Source organism: Aquarana catesbeiana, linkage group LG02 (genome assembly GCF_042186555.1).
Source record: "Aquarana catesbeiana isolate 2022-GZ linkage group LG02, ASM4218655v1, whole genome shotgun sequence".
In the NCBI taxonomy this organism is placed as follows: Eukaryota; Metazoa; Chordata; class Amphibia; order Anura; family Ranidae; genus Aquarana; species Aquarana catesbeiana.
The window spans coordinates 58,135,365-58,156,474 of record NC_133325.1 but is presented as its reverse complement, the minus strand read 5'-3'; the positions used below and the strand labels follow the sequence as shown (position 1 = coordinate 58,156,474).

The following is a 21,110-nucleotide window of genomic DNA, read 5'->3' as shown; positions in this document are numbered from 1 at the left end:
AGGCCTAACAGAGACCCTGAGGGATATAATTGCCAGTTAGTTTGACTCTCAGACATCCACCAAAAACTACGTATATGGGTGGAATGACCCTTAAATCTTATAAGCATTAAAAATACATATGAGCGCTCCTATACGAAAGCCCCAACTGTTTAACTATGAGTGTATTAGAAAAGTAGACAAAAGACATTTATTCTTTTCCAGGAGCAGATATATAAAAAAAAAAAAAATAGTAAAAATGTTACCATATCCATGAGAGGTGAAACTTTTAACGACAAGGTTTTTAGTGCGTTTCCCTGGACTGAAGGAAACCCTATAGGCTATGTAAAAAAGGTTCAGGCACGCTACAGGTCTCTGCAATCAGAAATCTTAATCCATCACAGCTGCTCCTAGTTACGCAAAGAGCCACAGTCTTTGGCAGGAATTTTACAGCCACTCTCCAGGCCCTAGACATTGCTCCCCTGTTTCCAAGACGTCCTGATATTGATTATTTGGGGGTTTGAGAAATGCCAATCAATCAGCTGATGTCATGCTTTCTGGGTAAAAGAACATAAACGAGGAAGTTGCTGAATGACACCGTATCGCGTTTCACTTGGTCCAGAGTTTGTTGTACTGTGAAACTAAGAAAACAGATGTGTCTTGTTCTGCTGGAGCCACGATTCAATTTAGAATAGTGCAACACTCTGGTATCTGTTGCCTAGTCTGGAAGACTCATTAAAAAGGACAATTTCAAAAAAGACAGACCAAAAAAAAAAAAAAAAATCACACCAATAAGTTTGCATAAAAGCTAGTTATGTTCCACTTGTTAGTGCTTTGTTTTAGAGGGGAGCTCCAGAAGTTCCTGTATGAATTCTTATTCTTCAGAGATTCTTTAAGTCAAGTCCAAACTGAATCATAAAAGACAGGGACCTTATAGACACTAGAGATGGCAAGTCAGATGTGCAGATACAATCCAACAAAGAATATAGCAGCATACAAAGGCTAAAAACAATCAAAACATATCCATATCGTTGCCTTTTACAATGTATTTGAACAGGCAAGCATTGGATTTTCATTCAAATAATCTGGCTACAAATAAAGGTGCTATACTGTATTGCATAACAACACATGGAAAATCTGCCTTTTCAATAATTTATTAAAAAAAAAATCAACCAACTCTGAACCATAACATTTCTACCACCATGCTTCACAGTTGGTATGAATTTCCTTTTCTAAAATGTAGTCTTCAGTTTGGACCAAACATCTCTATCTTTGATTCACTAGCCTACAGCACATTGTTCCAGAAGGTCTGGTTTTTGCCTTTACTCTTTTTTGACAGAAAAGCCTTTTTTGTAATCTGGCACACATCCTATGCAGGTTAACCACTTTAAGACCAGCTGCACTGCGGCAGGTTGGGATTCCTGGACGAATTCGCTGTCATTGTACGTCGCATGTTATCTGAGGAAGGGGTTAAACCCCGAAACATGTAATCGTATACCGCTCAAGGTCCGGCACCTGCTGTGATACTCATCACATCTGCTCTGATCCATTTGATCCATCAGACTTTGCCAAAGTCTGCCTGCAGTTGGAGCGTGTGACGTGGCCAGGGAGGAGTCCTGTGGTGCCTGGACACCTTGTAGCTCAGCCTCGTACCCGCTTGCCCCTCCAGCATTCATCTCTGGCCTCGCCTGCCGCTGCAGCAGCTCTGACATTTTCCACTCTGGTCATACAGTGATCGTGCTTCCTGGATCTGGACCCAGCCTTTCCCCTCCCTGATGTAGCGCGGCTTTGGTTATGGTCACCATCCCCAGCTGTTGGAAAGTGTCTTCAGTCTTCCCATTTTTGGTCTGCCACCCCCTCTGTCCACAGCCCTCACGGAAGGAGGACAGCCATTTCTCCACCACCTTTGGCTCCATTGCTGGCACTATCAGAGTGAGCTTGGCCATTCTGACAATTTTTCCCATTTGTACTGTGTATTGGGGTTACATGTTTTATCAGCAATAAACTTTTAAATTTCACATGGATTCAATCCCCAATTGATTCCTTGCCACCTCCTGGATCTGCGTTTCCCAATTCTGTTGTTTTTATACTATATGGCCAAAGGTTTGTGGACATCTAGTTGAGCTTGTTGGACATGGAGTGTCTCTGCCCACTTTGCAGCTGTAACAAATGCATTCTATGCATTAAGGTGAAAACCCTTTTGTGCTGCAGCTGCCCCCCCAGAGCCCCCCTTTTTCTTACCTGAGCCCAATCGTTCCAGCGACGGGGGCGAGCACAACAGCTCCAGCCGCTGTCTCAGGTCATCATTGGATGGATTGATAGCAGCAGGAGCCATTGCCTCCCACCGCAGTCAATCAAATCCAGTGACACGGGAGCCGAGGGGCAGGGGCAAGTCCTGCTGTCTGTGTCAATGGACACAGCAGCAGGTCTCGGAAGTGCGCCCGCACGAGTGCCCCCATGAAAAGCAGCTCTCCGTGAGGGCACTCGAGAAGAGGAGGAGCCAGGAGCGCTGCTGGGGGACCCCAGAAAAGGAGGATTGGGGCCACTCTGTGCAAAACCTTTGCACAGGGGGAGGTAAGTATAACATGCTTGTTATTTTAAAAAAAAACACAAAAAAAAACAGCAAACAGGTGGAAGAAGGTGCTCTGGTCAGATGAGACCAAAATTGAACTTTTTGGCCTAAAAGCAAAACGATATGTGTGGCGGAAAACTAACACTGCACATCACCCTGAACACACCATCCCCACCGTGAAACATGGTGGTGGCAGCATCATGTTGTGGGGATGCTTTTCTTCAGTAGGGACAGGGAAGCTGGTCAAAGTTGATGGGAAGATGGATGGAGACAAATACAGGGCAATCTTAGAAGAAAACCTGTTAGAGTCTGCAAAAAATTTGAAAAGGGGGCGGAGGTTCACCTTCCAGCAGGACAACGATCCCAAACATACAGCCAGAGCTACAATGGAATGGTTTAGATCAAAGCATATTCATGTGTTAGAATGGCCCAGTCAAAGTCCAGACCTAAATCCAATTGAGAATCTGTGGCAAGACTTGAAAATTGCTGTTTACAGACTCTCCATCCAATCTGACAGAGCTTGAGCTATTTTGCAAAGAAGAATTGGCAAAAATGTCACTCTCTAGATGTGCAAAGCTGATAGAGACATCCCCAAAAAGACTTGCAGCTGTAATTGCAGTAAAAGGGGGTTCTACAAAATATTCAGGGGGGCTGATGTGCGCCACACTTTTCATATATTTATTTGTAAAAAAAAATTTTGAAAACCATTTATCATTTTCCTTTCACTTCACAATTATGTGCCACTTTGTGTTGGTCTATAACAGTGGTCTCCAAACTGTGGCCCAGGGGGCCAGATGTGGCCCTTTGCTTGCCTTTATCTGGCCCTTGGGGCACCATTTCACCAATTGACACCAATGATGGGGCAACATCCCCCTTACTGACACCATCAATGGGGCACTATTTCTCTCAATTGAACCAATGATGGGCACTGATGTTGGGGCGTTTTCTACTCCCACAGGCCCAGCCTGGCCCCCCTAAAGGCTGAAGGACAGTAAACTGGCCCTTTGCTTATAAAGTTTGGAGAACCCTGGTCTATAACATAAAATCCCAATAAATTACATTTTACATTTTTTGGTTGTAACATGACAAAATGTAGAAAATTTCAAGGAGTGTGAATACTTTTTCAAGTCACTGTATATGCGGTGCGAGAAATGCAGTGAATCCTGTGCGTTTCACCGAATTTAAACCGAATGGCATTCATGTGAACCGCAGGGGGCTCTGTGTATTTCTTCCCTCCTGTCCTTGTAGTTGCCTCCATGTATCCATTCACTTGAATCCTCCAATCTCTTCATAATTAGATTTGTACTTTGAGAACAACTGATTTGGCTTTGAATGTCACCACCTATTGGTTGGACATGTCTTTTATTTATCTATTCTACAGTTATGTATAAGAATTTACCATTTCTATAGCACTATCTACACATATACTGTATGTTGAATAATGGATTGATTAAAGCACCCATATGGATTCAATGTAACTCCATCCCCAACATTTTATTTTAATTTTGTGTAAAGGTGGAAGAGTATAATCTTCTGTTGGGTTTTTATCTCTGGTCTGTGAACAATGGGGTCACTGGGACAAGAAGCGATGAGCAATCTACACTGGGAAAAAAACACAGAGGTTCTAGCATTTCCCCATCCTCCTTTTTTATTGTCATTGTATTCTTGTGTCAAAGGTTTTCCTTTAGTCAACACTGTCGCCCATAAGTTAGGAAAACAAGTAAGGAAAATATATCATCCACAGACGGCAAAAACATTCTGACAAAGGGTGGGAAAGAACAAAACCTATCTAAAAATAAGCGTTTTAAATGGAGTTACACTTTAAATTAATGTAGTATATGGTTGGAGGTCAGTTCTGGCAAAGAGACAACTAAGCCATGGCTTATCTGCAAGTGACTTCTATCATCCGTGGCACACATTGGTCATTACGCCATTTCAGGTCCTTTCCGGTAACTGTCCATTATTTGTAGGATTGTTACATTTCTGCTGTTTCTCCCGATCTTGTCTCTTGTGTGTGAACTGTAACCTAACATCCTTGTAATTGATTGTTATGACTCGGAAGAGTCTGCTCAGTATAATTCTCAGATGTGTTTGTTTATGGCCGTATTGAGAAACACGCCAGTCAGTGTTGAAATACTGAGACACGGATCCGCTCACACCGTCTCCTTACTGGAAGATCACATGCATCTGCAAATACTAAAACCGCGGCTAAAATACGCCATTTACAGGCAGATTACACATGGGGAGTCACAAATAAAAATCTATTTTTTCCTGAGTAGCTTTTAGAATGTTGTAGATCTAACAAAGGGTTGATCCGGGATTCAGTGGATGTTGGATCTCAGATGAAACATTATTATTAAATAGGATTTACATAGCGCCAACAGTTTACACAGCACTTAATTATTATTATTCAGGATTTATAGAGCGCTAACAGTTTGCGCAGTGCTTTACAACACATGAAGGCAGACAGTACAGTTACAATACAATTCAATACAGGAGGAATCAGAGGGCCCTGCTCGTTAGAGCTTACAATCTAGGAAGGAGCTTCTGCTACTAAACATCTTATGCTGGCCATACACGTATCGATTTTTGGACAAAAATATTCATATTCTTGTTACTAAAAAGGAAATGATCAGCCTCTAAAAGATACAAACCAAAAATATAGAATTAATAAATTGTACCATCATCCAAGATTTAGTGGAATAGAGGTTTGGGAACCTGGTCCCCAACCAAGAAGGTAACCCCTTCAAATGGGACTTTAACAGACCATCCACTCAATAATGAATAAAATATCATCTTTAATAATGTAGAATAAAAAACATATAAAATCTACATATGACAAGAGTGCATAATATGTATCACATGGAAAACCACAACAAAAACAAAAACTGTACACATGAACGTCATACAATGTAAATGCCCTGATGCCCGACACGTTTCCGGTATGAAATGTTCAAATACCTTCCTCAGGGGCTGAGGGTTCAAAAAGTTTTTTTACATATATATTGGTTCCAGTCTGATGATTCCATGTATAGGCAGGCACTGAAGATAGAAAGGTCCGTAATAGTATTGCATGGCTGTCAGACTGTACATATTGGGCAAACTTTTAAGTGCATAATGTCTGCAATATCCTGTAGTCTATGCCAATGTAGTACCCATAGGGGTATGGGGGACAACCAGTCACTGAAGCCTGGAATATTAGCTGAGTGACCAAGGGATAAATATCCAGATGTCACTATGATACCTACTGGCCACGGGAAAGCTACCAAACAATCTTCTTGCAACCGCCACTGCTCCATTACTCTCGCTGTTTCACTGCACCCACTGGTTGCATAGTAGAAACTTGCTATGATCAAGTCCCTTCTCCTCCCCCCTCCTCCTCTCACCCCATCCCCTTCATTACCCCCTCCCTCTCCCTCCTTCCCTCCTACCGCCGTATACACACTCCCTTCTCTACTCCCTAACGAAACTGATCTTGTATCCTTCACATACTGTCCCATGTCCGAACCAACTTCACAGGAAACTGGTCACCCACCCATCCACAGCAAGTTCCCTCACAAGGGGTGGATGGCTATCGGGCAAACCAATGCAGGATATAGTATGCTTGACATGGACAACTACCTACTGACACTAGTTGAAACCACATCTATCAATGTGTTCTCTTACTGTGAAGAGGCACTCACATCCCATGTTAACGAGGTCAGGCAATAGTGCCTTATTAATTTGTATGTTTTCATTTTTGTACAAAGCAATGTAATTTACATGTTTGTTTAAATCTTGTATCCTTGAAAACTTTCAATAAACTTCTTTCGAAAAAAAAAAAAAATATCCAGATGTCCCTGGAACGATGTGTCTTGCAGGTGTCGCAGTCTGGCGTGTAGCGTGCTGTAGCTTAATCCGTGCATCGGTCCCCGACCAAGGTTCGCCATTCGCCTCATTCCCACTTCACATTTCCACTACTTCACTGGCACCTTTTCATTCTTCTAATATGTTTTGGTAATTTTATTTCTTGAACTCCATTCCACCCAGACTCAAGCCCAATGATTCGTTAATTTCCCCCAGTCGCCGCGGGACGCTCCACTGGTTACGCCCTGTGCACTGTTCGCACCGGGACTTGGGTAAGCAATCTTTTACCTTCAGCATGTTCTCCTTCCCCACCACCACTCAACCGTACAATTTTCTACAATACGTTGAATACATTTCTGACTATTATGTCAACTGACTTTGTCTATTTACAGATGTATTTCCTGATGAAGCGGTTACCCTGCAAAACTAGTCGAAGTCCTATGTATGACCAAGTCACTGTCTTTTTAATTTGTATTGCTATGTTGTCTGTATTAATACATTTTCGTTTCTTTTTACGATTGTTTATATTTCTTATTTGTACCATTGCTACACTGTACCAAGATAGTCCACTTGCTCTTTTTCCCCTGGCGAACCTTGGTTGGGGACCAGGTTCCCAAACCTCTATTCCATATTCGTACATTTGATAAATGGATAAATGTTTGAAAATTTCACTTACTTTTAACATTCAATTTTAAAATGAATACAATTTCTGAATGAAAACCACATACACTGTCCGAAAATTCATTCAGTCGAGAAAAGTTTTCTGTTCTGCTCCTGTGAATTTTCCTGTCATTGTGGTTGAAAACGAATGTTGTTTTGACTCCACCAACAATTAGAAAATCAAAATGAATACTCCTAAAACAATCATTTTCGAAGGAAAAATGTGTTCATGTATGGCCAGCATAAGTAACAGCAGGCACAGGTAGTTTGTATCATGACACCTGCTTATGACAAGGGAGTCCGCCATACATAATATTATATTACAGTTCTGTCTGAAAATCTGCAAAACAGTGTTTTAGGTCTTTTTAAGTTTGAGTCTGATGATATGTGCCAGATTCAACCTCTAATAGTACGAGGGTTCTTCAAAACATTTCCATTTCCTCACTTTTTCTTAAAAGCGGAACTTCAGTCATTTTTTCATCTTTCCATCTATTAAATCTTCTGCCCTTGTTGTTTTAACTTTGGGTAGTAAAACATTTTTTTTCTGCCAGTAAATACCTTATACAGCCCACTTCCTGTTTCTTGTCTGGTCATCATGCACAGCTCTCTCTCCCTCTCTCTCACTCACTCTCCTGAGAGTTTGCCAGGAAGGGAGGGGGGGATGAGTCATAAGAGGGCCAATCAGAGCTACGGGGCTGCAGAGCTGGAGGTGTGTGTCTGTGTAAATCCAGGAAGTGAACAGGCAGCAGCTTCAGCTGCCCACAGTTAAAATGGATGCAGCCAGACTCAGTGGAGGGAGATTCCTGGAGCATATTTGGCAAGTACAGAATCACAGTATATATAAAATAATATGCAAAGTGGTTGGAGGGAAGCTTCAGAATGGCAAAGATGTTTTTATTACAAATTATGTGAGCAGACTGCAGTTCCTCTTTAAACTCTATTCAATATAAAAAAAAAAAGTGCGGAAACTTTTTGAAGACTATATATTTACATAGAAGACAGAAGATATAAATATATATCTTCTGTCTTCTATGTAAATATATAGTCTTCAGAAAGTTTCTGCACTATCTGGTATTCTCAGAGTGGATTTAATATTTTGTTCTCTAACCGAATAGCTGGTTATTTCTATTAACCACTGCATATAGGTCTTAAAGAATAAATTGCCTTTTTTAATCTTTACATATCAACTAAGTTATACACCAAATTTTTTTTAGGTTTTTATCTGATTAATCGAACCAATAATCGGCCAACTAATCCATTATAAAAAGAATCATTAGTTGCAGCCCTAAATGTAACCAATCAGCCTCTAGGTGTGAGCCCATGTTCACACTGCCCGCGACTTTAAAATCGAACCCCAGCGTGACTTCGGCACAACTTGCATGCCACTTCTTTAACAGAAGTCAATGCAAACAATCTAAACGGAGACAGTACAGTTACAATACAATAAAATACAAGAGGGTTAGGAGGGTCCTGCTCATAAGAGCGTACAATCTAATGGAAAAATAGAACTAATGGTTCAGAATGGAGTTTTCTGAAGAATGAGGAAGTGTTACTATAGGTCAGCAGCCAGGGTGTCTCCACTTAGTTTCAACTGCAACAACTGTGCATGTCTATTCAAGATCTGTGTTTTCTGCTAGATACTGCAACGATTTCAAGTGTGTTGGTGTCTGCAGACGAAGCTGACTGGCTGCTACCAGGGAGAAGCAGCGATCACAACTATCCCAGATGACGAAGATTTCCTCCCTAGTAACCTGGCACTGGTTTCCTACCATCTCCCCTTTCCATTCACTTATAATTGTAAATGTCGGTAGAGCTGGTAGACAGAAAAGCTTGCTATGAGGGTGGAAGGAGTGAACCTGCACAAAAACAACGGCCCACTTCTATTTCTGGGCGGTTTTAGACCTGGGTTGGTGCTTAAAGCGGTAGTAAACCCATCCAGTTAAATTTCCAGCACATTACTCATTATAAACTAGTCAACTAGTTGCTGTGTGTAGATGGCTTCCTACCTTCTTAGTTTCAGTGCAATCGTTCATTTTCTGAGCAATGACGTCATCGGTGCATGCACAATTAGTCCCATTTTTCCGGCAAGCTCTTCATGCCGGAAAAATGGTGTTTGCGTGTCGGGGCTATGTCATTTCCTTTGCTTGGCGTCACCCCCCGACATCCCACGAAACTAGCTTCCCATTCACAAGCAGAGTGTTAACCTCATGTGACTCAATATGTCACAGGGGCTTGTAGGCACGACGAGCGCAACACAGGAGAGAGCGGTATTACACAGGAGAGAGCCGTATTACACAGGAGAGAGCAGTATTACACAGGAGAGAGCCGTATTACACAGGAGAGAGCCGTATTACACAGGAGAGAGCAGTATTACATAGGATAGAGCCGTATTACACAGGAGAGAGCCGTATTACACAGGAGAGAGCCGTATTACACAGGAGAGAGCCGTATTACACAGGAGAGAGCCGTATTACACAGGAGAGAGCCGTATTACACAGGAGAGAGCCGTATTACACAGGAGAGAGCCGTATTACACAGGAGAGAGCCGTATTACACAGGAGAGAGCCGTATTACACAGGAGAGAGCCGTATTACATAGGAGAGAGCAGTATTACACAGGAGAGAGCCGTATTACACAGGAGAGAGCCGTATTACACAGGAGAGAGCCGTATTACACAGGAGAGAGCGGTATTACACAGGAGAGAGCGGTATTACACAGGAGAGAGTGGTATTACACAGGAGAGAGCGGTATTACACAGGAGAGAGCGGTATTACACAGGAGAGAGCCGTATTACACAGGAGAGAGCCGTATTACACAGGAGAGAGCGGTATTACACAGGAGAGAGTGGTATTACACAGGAGAGAGCGGTATTACACAGGAGAGAGCAGTATTACATAGGAGAGAGCAGTATTACATAGGAGAGAGCCGTATTACACAGGAGAGAGCCGTATTACACAGGAGAGAGCCGTATTACACAGGAGAGAGCCGTATTACACAGGAGAGAGCCGTATTACACAGGAGAGAGCCGTATTACACAGGAGAGAGCCGTATTACATAGGAGAGAGCAGTATTACACAGGAGAGAGCAGTATTACACAGGAGAGAGCAGTATTACACAGGAGAGAGCCGTATTACACAGGAGAGAGCGGTATTACACAGGAGAGAGCGGTATTACACAGGAGAGAGTGGTATTACACAGGAGAGAGCGGTATTACACAGGAGAGAGCGGTATTACACAGGAGAGAGCGGTATTACACAGGAGAGAGCCATATTACACAGGAGAGAGCCGTATTACACAGGAGAGAGCGGTATTACATAGGAGAGAGCGGTATTACATAGGAGAGAGCGGTATTACATAGGAGAGAGCGGTATTACATAGGAGAGAGCGGTATTACATAGGAGAGAGCAGTATTACACAGGAGAGAGCAGTATTACACAGGAGAGAGCAGTATTACACAGGAGAGAGCCGTATTACACAGGAGAGAGCGGTATTACACAGGAGAGAGCGGTATTACACAGGAGAGAGCAGTATTACACAGGAGAGAGCGGTATTACACAGGAGAGAGCGGTATTACACAGGAGAGAGCCGTATTACACAGGAGAGAGCGGTATTACACAGGAGAGCTGCAATGCTGTACTGCGCACGTGCGAGATTATGAAAACAGAGAGGGACCAAGGCTGCTTTCACACTGGGGCGGGCTTTGACGGTAAAACACCGCTAATTTTAGCGGTGCTTTACCGTCATTTTAGCGGTGCTATTCGGGCGCTGGCGGGTCGCTTTTAACCCCCGCTAGCGGCTGAATAAAGGGTTAAATGTGCCCGCGTATTGCAACTGACGAAGCGCTTTGGCAGCGGTGCCTATTCATTTCAATGGGCAGGGGCGGTGGAGGAGCGGTGTACACACCGCTCCTTCACCGCCCCAAAGATGCTGCTTGCAGGACTTTTTTTAACGTCCTGCCAACGAACCGCCCCAGTGTGAAAGCACTCGGGCTTTCACGCTGGGACTGCAGGAGAGGCGTTTTTCAGGCGCTATTTTTAGCCCAAAAATGACTGAAAAATGCCTCAATGTGAAAGGGGTCTAAGGGCGGAAGTCAGAATGTTGTTGGATGCGGAAGAAAGCAGTCACTATGGCGGCGGCTACAACTGAAAAGGAGCTTTCAGAAAAATAATATTTTTTCAAGTAAGAAGTATTAGATATGCTTTGCTATGGCGGCGCTTTGATTCATAATAACTTTATACATTGCATTATATGAAACAAAGGGTTGAAGCAACTGAGTTTACTAACGCTTTAAGATTTTCATTTGCACCTCCTACCATGCAGAGTTTATAGCGATCCAGAGCTGTCCACACAATTGGGATGGTGTTACTGGTTACCTGAACAAGCAACCATTGCTCATCCCCTTCGGGATATTGTAAAGTATAGCTCCCAACTGTCCCTGGTTTCGAGGGACTGTCCCTGATTTGGAGCAATGTCCCTCTTTCCTCCTCATTTGTCCCTCATTTTGGCCTGATCCTTATAGTTGTATATAAAATGCACTTTTTATCTTTCAAAAAGTGTTTCCCAGTGCTAAACCTTTCATCCATATTCTAAATTGCTGCATTTGTACATTTTAAAAGCCAATATAAAGGAATTGTAGTGGTAAAAGGCCTTGTGGATTTATTTAACCTTTTTTTTGGTTAATTATCTGTTAAGGGAGTGTGGCAGGGGGCGTGTCCTATGCCTACATACGTTTAGTAGGTGTCCCTCCTTCCCATCTCAAAATGTTGGGAGGTATGTGTAAAGTGAACCTGTGTTTTGTCTAGGCAGAGTAAAGCAACAGGTTTCTTTTAATGCAGACCTCCATATATAAATATAGGAGGAAGGAAAAGCCCTGTATAAGGTACGAGTCGCTGGAGTCCTAGCTGCAGAAGGTTTTACCCCCTTCATAACTAGGCCATTTTTTGCGATACGGCACTGACATCTGCACCGTCATGCAACGCTGTACCCAAATAAAATGTACGTTCTTTTTTTCCCACAATTAGAGCTATCTTTTGGTGGTATTTGATCACCTCTGTGCTTTTTGGGGGTTTTTTCGCTATAAACAAAAAAAGATCGACAATTTTGAAAAAAGCAAAACAATATTTTTTTACTTTCTGCTTGAATACATACCCAATAAAAGAATGTAAAAAAATCTAATTTCTTCATCAATTTAGGCCAATATGTATTTTGCTACATATTTATATTTTTTATATATATATATATATATATATATATATATATATATATATATATATATATATATATATATATATATATATATAATCTTTATTTATATAAAGAAATCCCAATAAGGGTATATTGATTTGTTTGCGCAATTGTTATAGCGTCTACAAACTATAGGATATTTTTATGTGACCCTTTTGACACTTTTTTGGGGACCAGTGACACTAATACAGTGATCAGTTCTAAATAATAAGCACTGTAACTGTACTAATGACACTGGTTGTAAGGGGTTAACATCAGGGGCAGGGTTAAATGTGTTCCCAGGGAGTGATTTCTAATGGGAGGAGTTGCTTGTACTGTAAGAAGACAGAGATCCGTGTTCCTGTTTAGCAGAAACACAAGACCTCTGTCTTCTCCTGTCATAGAAAGGCAAACTGCCTTGTTTACATAGGCAGACCGCCATTCTGTCTGCCTCGGGAATGATCGTCGGGTCCTGGCGGACCCATTGATTGTCTCCCGCTGTGTCCGATAACAGCGGGAGCGAGTCGCCGGCGGCACGCGCCCCAGACCCGGAAGAAGAAATTACTTACAGGTACGTGATTTTGCGCTAAAGAGCCACCCTGCCACAGTATGTATGTGGGGGGGTTAAAGTGGAACTTTAGTCAGAAGTTCTGATAGATCACTTTAGGCTGGCACCTTTTGCAGTTATATGTAAAACATAAGTGCCTATACTGTGTAAAATCCAGTAATACACTCTCACCCTTCTCTGTACATGCTCAGTTGCTCTCCATTCTTGGCACTGTGACTAAAATCAGAGCCACTAGAGGCCGATCAGCTGACAATTTTAAAGTGGTTCTAAAGGCAGAAGGTTTTTTTATCTTAATGCATTCTTTGCATTAAGATAAAAAAAACCTTGTGTGTGCAGCAATCCCCCTCAGCCCCCCTAATACTTACCTGAGCCCCATCTTGATCCAGCAATGTTGCATGAGAGTCTTGGCTGTCTGGGACTCCCCCCCCAAATGGCTGGGACAGAACAGCGGGGGTGCCAATGGCTCCCGCTGCTGACAAAGTCAGTGAGCCAATGAGGAGAGGGGGAGAGGCCGAGCCGCAGCTCCGTATCTGAATGGACACACAGAACAGCGGCTTGGCTCGGGTGCCCCTATAACAAGCTGCTTGCTGTAGGGGCACGGGCAGGAGGGAGGGGCCAAGAGCGCTGGTGGGGGACCAGGAGAAGAGAAGAATTTGGGCTGCTCTGTGCAAAACCACTGCACAGAGCTAGTAAGTAGAACATGTTTGCTATTTTTAAACAAAAGAAAAAACAAGACTTTACTATCACTTTAAGATTTACTGTTGCTAAAGAGGGAAGAAAGCAACAGGAAGGACACAGAATGTGCTTAGGGAACACAAATTAGCAGGGAGAAAAGGAAAGCAGGAAAGGTGACAGGACAAAGTCTGCTGCCAGGGAGACACAAATAAACCTTACAAAGACTGTATCTTATCTAATCTCCCTGATATTCTCTCTTTTCTCTCTCATGGGTAGTCTGTGAACTTCAGCACTGTACAGCTGGAAATAGTTGGATTGAATCTCAACCGGTTCCAAGTAGGGACTGGCTGAGATTCGATTGACCCATCCACTGACTTCAGTACAACCAGACTGTCAGATTTTCTGTATGCGATCACTGCCAGCAGCTACAGCCACCAACAGTGTTCATTGAACTCCCCGCCAGCGGAACACAATAGCGCTGTGGGAAAGATTCCCCCATAAACACTGACTGTGTTGATGGGGGAATCAAGCAATTTTCTTTCCTGCATCTATGGCTTGCTTAAAGCCTCGGTCAGCCTTCTTCTCTATCTGAGCAAAGACATACAATCAAGGCAGGAAATGTATATAATTTAATTGAAGAAAGTGACAAATCGTTTTTGAGACCAAGGAGAGGAGGAGAGTTTCTAATAAGAAAGTGACTGTTCTGAGTCTTAACAAAACGGCGGCCTCCAACAAGAAAAAACAAGAGCAAGGCTGGAGGCAATTTCCAGAACACACTAATTTCAGTAGCATAACTATTAATGTGGAACATATGTTCTTTGCTAAAGAACATTAATTGTTATCAAACTGTTATGGGCAAAGTTTCACCTTAAAGCGGAATTCTGCTTAAAAAAAAAAAAAGTAAAAAGTCAGCAGCTACAAATACAGCAGCTTCTGCCTTTTAGTAATCGGACACTTATCTGTCCAGGGATCCAGCGATGCGGGGAAATGAAGCCCCGCTCATCTCCCCCTCCTCTCTGCGGCACCGGCATTGTCACTGTCACTGTGGGCTCCCGGCTGTGGCTTCACAGCCGGGCACCCACAGCGCATGCACGAGCCACACCGCGACTGGCCAGGCAATCATCTAAGAGCTGTGACGTGTCCCAGATGATTGCCGAGAGGGAGGGGGAGAGGTGATCTCCCTTCCGGTGCCACGGTGTGCCAGGAGGAAGTGGAAGCTGGGACCCTCTAAAAAGACCGCCCCCCCCCCCAAAAAAAATTACATGCCAAATGTGGCATGTCAGGGGGTCACCTCCCTTAAAGCGGAAGTTCCATTTTTGGGTGGAACGCCTCTTTAAGAAGGAATGTGGACTCCCTGTGTATAAGTGAATTGGCCTGGATCTGTCATATGAGGTGTTTTTTTTTTAGCTCCTAGTTATAAATGGAGCAGCAGGAGGGTAAACGAAAGGTAAGCATATGCTGCTGGGAAGGAGGGCTAAAGCAAACCTAACAAAGCCAACTAAAAGTTTGCTTTATGCTGGCCCAAACAAAATGATTGCACATTTAGAGCCGGTAAGTTGTAAATGTATGCATTTATTGGCACTTATCACAGTGCATGAAAAACCATGTGGTGTGTTGCTGTGCCATCTACTTTGAATGGCACTCTGACACACCTAAACATTGCAGGCAGTGGGGTAGCTTCCTGGTGCCTACTGCACTCCTTATAAGTGTCAATAAAAAGTATAGGGGTGGGAGGTAAAAGCTGCTCCTTTTCTTTCTTAATCCATCTCTACCCGAGCTGTTGCAATGAACCATAGCCTCTGCTTACCCTTCAGGTGAATACTGACAGATCACACACATTAACATGCTTCTATCAACATCAGCCTTCTCCTTGGCATGAAGGCGCTTTTACAGCACACAAATGTACATACTGACCTTAGTATACAGAAGAAGGCAATGTAGAGGCTGCCGTTGGCGGTTAAAAAAGACGTGGAGCGCAGGAGTTCAGGTAGTAATCTGTGCATGTAGTAATCAAGTTTTCTCCTCCGCAGGAGTGCGGCTGCCTGAAATAGAAGACAAAAAAAAAAAAAAAAAAAAAAGAGTATTAGGAGGACTAGACATGGAAGAAAAAGATCAAAACTAAGTCTACCAGGATCCTGAGAACATTTTCTGAATAATATACAAAAAAAGCCTGTGAGTTACAGCCTTAAAAATAAACTATAGCAGTTCAAATGTTTCGAGGCCAGCAAAGCCTCTTTCTCAAGTCAAAACATTTTGGCTTGAGAAAGAGGCTTGGGCGGCCTCAAAACATGTAGCCCCACCCTCTGACACCACTTCCAGTCTGTTCTGCATCCCATGGGAGTTCGGCTTCCATCTTTTTTTTTTGGTTTCTGCTTCCTCCATCCAGTCGGGATTTGGGCCCTACTTGTGGACAAGGCTGCAAGTTTTAAAAGAGGCTCCACGCTCCACATGTTACAGACAGCTGCTGACCAAGGTGGTATTAAAAAATGCACCATGTGAGTTGCTAATTTACATGCCCCTAATACTGCCTGTATGTTACTGACCTCAGTCTGTTGCGCCCTGGTGTGTCTTCTTGGCTCTACAGGTTACCCACCAGCCCACCTAGTATGTTCGCTTGGACCAAGGTGTTCTGCTATGCTGAAGATTACTAACTTATTGAGGAGCGAGTTCTTTTATATGTTTGTGTAAGTTGCCAATTGTCTTTCACGATTAATATTGCACTTAGATCACACCCCTCTCCTCTCTCTATCTGTTCACTCAGAGCCACTTCAATCTCTAAGAAGGTAATGCATCAACTGAGGCCAGCAAGAAATCGCCCTGGATGTTCCAATTGAACTTATGGACTTTTTGTTGAACATACATCATTAGTATACGAGGTATGTCTAATAAATAACGAGACTGTGATCCCACCCAGTAAACAAAGCAGTCAAAACCGGTTATAACTGCAAGCGTGGTGACCTTGTTTGAACATGTTTGAACCTGCATGACAAGCAGCAACACTCTATGACGTTCATGCATGTATGTTTTTGATGGCTTTATGTATTGAATCCATTTACGCATACTTATACACATACCACTAATGTGTTTATCACATGCAATTTTTATGCATTTTTATGCACGATTATGGTTTGTTGGTTGAAACAACCCAATTTATTTATTTGAGGTGAGCTATTTTCTTTATCTACCATTGGGGTGTCTGAACACTTATGATTGATAGCAGCTTTACTTTATTTTAATTTTCAATCACTTGTTTATTTCTATTTTTTTTTACTCATTGGTTAATTCATTTAGCGCTTGAGTTTTTCACATTTCACACTCTAGGACGTTTAGTTGATTGTGAGGCGCCATTTAGTTTGGTTGTGTTTTCTGCAGTGTGCCGAAAAAATGCTAAGTTTAAAAGTTGAACAACGTGTCAATTTGAATTTTTTTGTAAAACTGCACAAACAGAATGTTTTCAAATGCTTACTACAGCTTATGGCAGGGGTAGGCAACCTCGGCCCTCCAGCTGTTTTGAAACTACAAGTCTCATGAGACGTTGCAAGACCCTGACAATCACAGGCATGGACTCCTAGAGGCAGAGTCATGATGGGATTTGTAGTTTCACCACAGCTGGAGGGCCGAGGTTGCCTACCCCTGGCTTATGGGAATGACAGCCTGTATCATGCATGTGTGTTTGAGTGGCACAAAAGATTCAGTAAGGAACGCGAGAATGGATTCCCAAAATTAAATCAGTGCTTAAAAGGGACACGTTTTGAGTCTGTTGATGCTGTAAAGAAGAAGAAAATAGCGCATGTGCTGAAACAGCTGACAGAAATTGATTTTCTCCATGCCTTCGACCAGTGGAAAACAGGAAAACAAGACTAAAGCAACGTATTAGTGCAAATAGGGAATATATTGAAGGGGACAAGCAATAAATTTGTCTCGTTATTTAAATAGACACACCTCGTACACACGACACTCATTGCGCCATACCCCCCCCCCTTTTTTTCTATCGAAGAAAATCTTCGCTAGAATGTTCTCCATATGAAAAGTCATCTGTACTGAATCTCATTTATGAAGCTCTTTGTTAGACAGCACCGGGAATGGGGATGTTGTGCCCAAAAAAAGGCAAACAGAAAGCAAAGGAATAACACAGTGCACTTAAAGGGGGATTTCGGCCAGCAAAAATTTTTTTTTTTTAAGTCAGCAGCTACAAACAGTGTAGCTGCTGACTTTAAATAAGTACACTTACCTGTCCTGGGTGTCCGCGATGTCGGCCGCCCGAGGCAGACCCGTCCCTTGGGTCCCGGCACCGCCATCCTAAGTAAGGGAAACAGGCAGTGGAGCCTTGCGGCTTCACTGCCAGTTTCCTACTGCGCACGCGCGAGTGGCGCTCTGTGAATGGCCCCGTGGTTTTCTGGGAACACACACAGTTCCCAGAAGGCAACGGGGCCGCTCACCGAGGAACAGGACAAGCTGCAGAATAGGAAGAGGCAGATTAGGAAGATAAAAAGGCCTGGAGGTCCACGGAAGACAGTGGTGGATGATGGCAGGATCCTCTCTATGGTAAAGAAAAACCCGTTCACAACATCCAGACAAGTGGACACTCCCCAGGAGGTGGGTGTATCATTGTCAAAGTCTACAATCAAGAGAAGACTTCACTAGAGCAAATACAGTTCTGGAAAAGCATTCTTTGGACAGATAAAACTGAGATTAATCTGTACCAGAATGATTAGAAGAAAAAAAAAGTGTGGAGAAGGCTTGGAACAGCTCATGATCTAAAGCACACAACGTCATCTGTGGTCACATGGTGAAGCTTGCAGTGGGGTGGCATGGGCATGCATGGCTTCCAGTGGCACTGGGTCATTGGTGTTTATTGATGTGACCGAAGACAGAAGCAGCCGGATGAATTCTGCAGTGTTTAGAGATATACTGTCAGCCTAGATTCTGCCAAATGCAGTTGATGGGACGGCGCTTCGCAGTACAGATGGACAATGATCCAAAACACACTGCAAAAGCAACCCAGGAGCTTTTGAAGGAAAAGAAATTGAATATTCTGCAATGGCCAAGTCAATCGCCTGATCTCAACCCAATTGAGCATGCATTTTACTTGCTGAAGGCAAAACTAAAGGCAGAAAGACCCACAAAAAACAACTGAAGACAGCTGCAGTTAGAGAATGGCAAAGCATCAGAAAGGAGGAAACCCAGTCTTTGGTAATGTCCATGGGTTCCAGACTTCTGGCAGTCATTGCCAATGGCGACCCTAGGGGGGGGGGCAGAGGGGGCCCTGACCCCCCCAACATTATGCTGTGCCCCACCATGTGCCCCCCCCAAAAAAATTTTTTTTTTTTTTTTTACAAAAAATCAATGTCTAAGAGGGAGAGAGTCCCCAGTCAGCTCCTGCGGGTGATTCCTCCCCCCTCCCCTGCTCGCTGACACTGCATAATGCGAGCGTTCACACAACCACGGCCGCCTGATCTGCTCGAGCCAGCGAGTTGCAGGAAGGACTCCACCAGGACTTTCAGTTACTGAAAAAACAGACTGATTTCTCCCGTCCTTAGGACAGGAGGACCAGCCTGTAAATTCCAAGAGATGCCAGACCAGAGCTGTCAATAGCAGGGGCAGGACAGCAAGAGGAGGCTGGGGAACCCCACAGTGGCAGAACACCAGGGCCCGGAGGCAAGACAACCTTTGCAACCCTGATAGTTCTCCCACTGCTTTGAATCCTTATATTTTCTTGATATGCTGGTGACATATATCTCTTGTTTTCTGCCACCCTGGGGGACCCCAATACAGTAGGAAGGGAGCTCACTGCAGAACATGTGAAAGGGCCCCAGGATATATATATATATATATATATATATATATATATATATATATATATATATATATATATGCATTTTATAGTTGCCCCCCTACTTTTGTCCCTGTCCCCCCATATGCCCCCCCTAAATTTGAAAGCTGGAGACGCCACTGGTCATTGCCAGTAAAAGATTCTTAACAAAATATGGACCTAACTGTATATCCACTTTTGCAGCCAAATTGAGATACATAGCTTCAACTAATTTTAAAATATGTAGACAGTACAAATTAACAAAAGGGTTAAAGATCTTTGTTTAACCCCTTGGCGCCGACCGCAGCTGCAGGCATCACCCTGGTACCATTTTTTTAGAGCCAGCGGTTGGATTTTTAGTGATAGCAACCGATGCGGCTAAAAGCCGATTGGCTGTTATCCTAAAGGAGCGGGAGAACATCCCCCCTATCGCCGCTCTTCCCGGGCCTCCCCGTCCCACCGGGGGACCTGATCCACATCCGGCGCGTTCGTCGGCTAGACTGAGACTGGAACGAAGCTGAAAACGGCTTTGTTCGAGTCTCCTATGTAGAAACATGGAAGTGGCGTCACAGCGTCACTTCCGGTTTACTCAGCTGCCAATGGCGCCCATTTTTTTAAAAATGACAGTATTCAGAATCGCCAATTTTGGCGATCTGAATACTTTTATGTGCAAAGGAGGGATTTGGGGTCTTTTAGACCCCCGATCCCTCCCTAAAGAGTACCTGTCACAAGGGATGTTTACATTCTTTGTGACATCAATAAAAGTGATCAGAATTTTTTTTTTTAAAGTATAGTGTAAAAAAAAAAAATATATATATGTATATAAGAAAAAAAATAAAATAATTTGAAAGCGCCCCCGTCCCCACGTGCTTGCGCAGCAAAGAAAGTCACGCCCCCATATGTAAACTGTGTTCAAATCACACATGTGAGGTATCACCGCAATCGTCAGAGTGAGAGCAATAATTCTAGAAAAAGACCTTCTCTGTGATTCTAACCTGGTAACTGTTAAATTTTTTTAAAAGCGTCGCCTATGGAGATATTTAGACACCATAGTCTGTCGTCATTCCACGAGTGTGCGCAATTTCAAAGCATGACATGTTAGGTATCTATTTACTCGGTGTAACATCATATTTCACATTATACAAAACAATTGAGCTAACTTTACTGTTTCATTTTTTTTTAATTCATGAAAGTGTCTTTTTTCCCAAAAAATTGCTTTGAAAGACTGTTGCGCAAATACCGTGTGACATAAAATATTGCAACGATCGCCATTTTATTCGCTAGGGTCACTGCTAAAAATATATATATTAAATATATAAAAATACAGAAATATTTATAATATATATATATATATATATATATATATATATATATATATATATATATATATATATATATATAAAAATACAGATTTGAACTTGTAAGCAACAAATGTCAGAAATAGGCTTAGGCATGAAAGGGTTAAAGTTGTTCTAAAGTCTTACAGGTTTTTTACCTTAATGCATTTCCTCCATTTAGGTAAAGAATTCCCCACTAAAGCCTGGTACACACAGGCCGAATTTAGTCGACATTCGGCCTGTGTGTAAAGCAGCCTGTTCGGCTTCCGTCAAGCAGGCATACTGGAAAAACAGCAGTTGATCAGCATCCAATCAGCTCTTGCAGCCAATGGCTGCAAGCCTTAATCGGTGTGTTCTGGCGAGCACAATAGCTCAGCTGGAAGATCACTGTACTAACATTGCATAGTTAGTACAGTGAGCTCCTCCTAAACTCCTCCATTT

At 43.0% G+C, this 21,110-nt stretch overlaps 1 protein-coding gene across 1 annotated transcript in view; it reads right to left on the bottom strand.

Moving 5' to 3' along the window:
• Positions 1-21,110, bottom strand: part of TMEM135 (transmembrane protein 135) — a 523,462-nt gene that overhangs the window by 440,505 nt on the left and 61,847 nt on the right. The window contains exon 2 of the mRNA XM_073612956.1: positions 15,435-15,562. Within this exon, the coding sequence (XP_073469057.1) occupies positions 15,435-15,562 (128 nt within the window). The remainder of the gene's footprint in view (positions 1-15,434; positions 15,563-21,110) is intronic.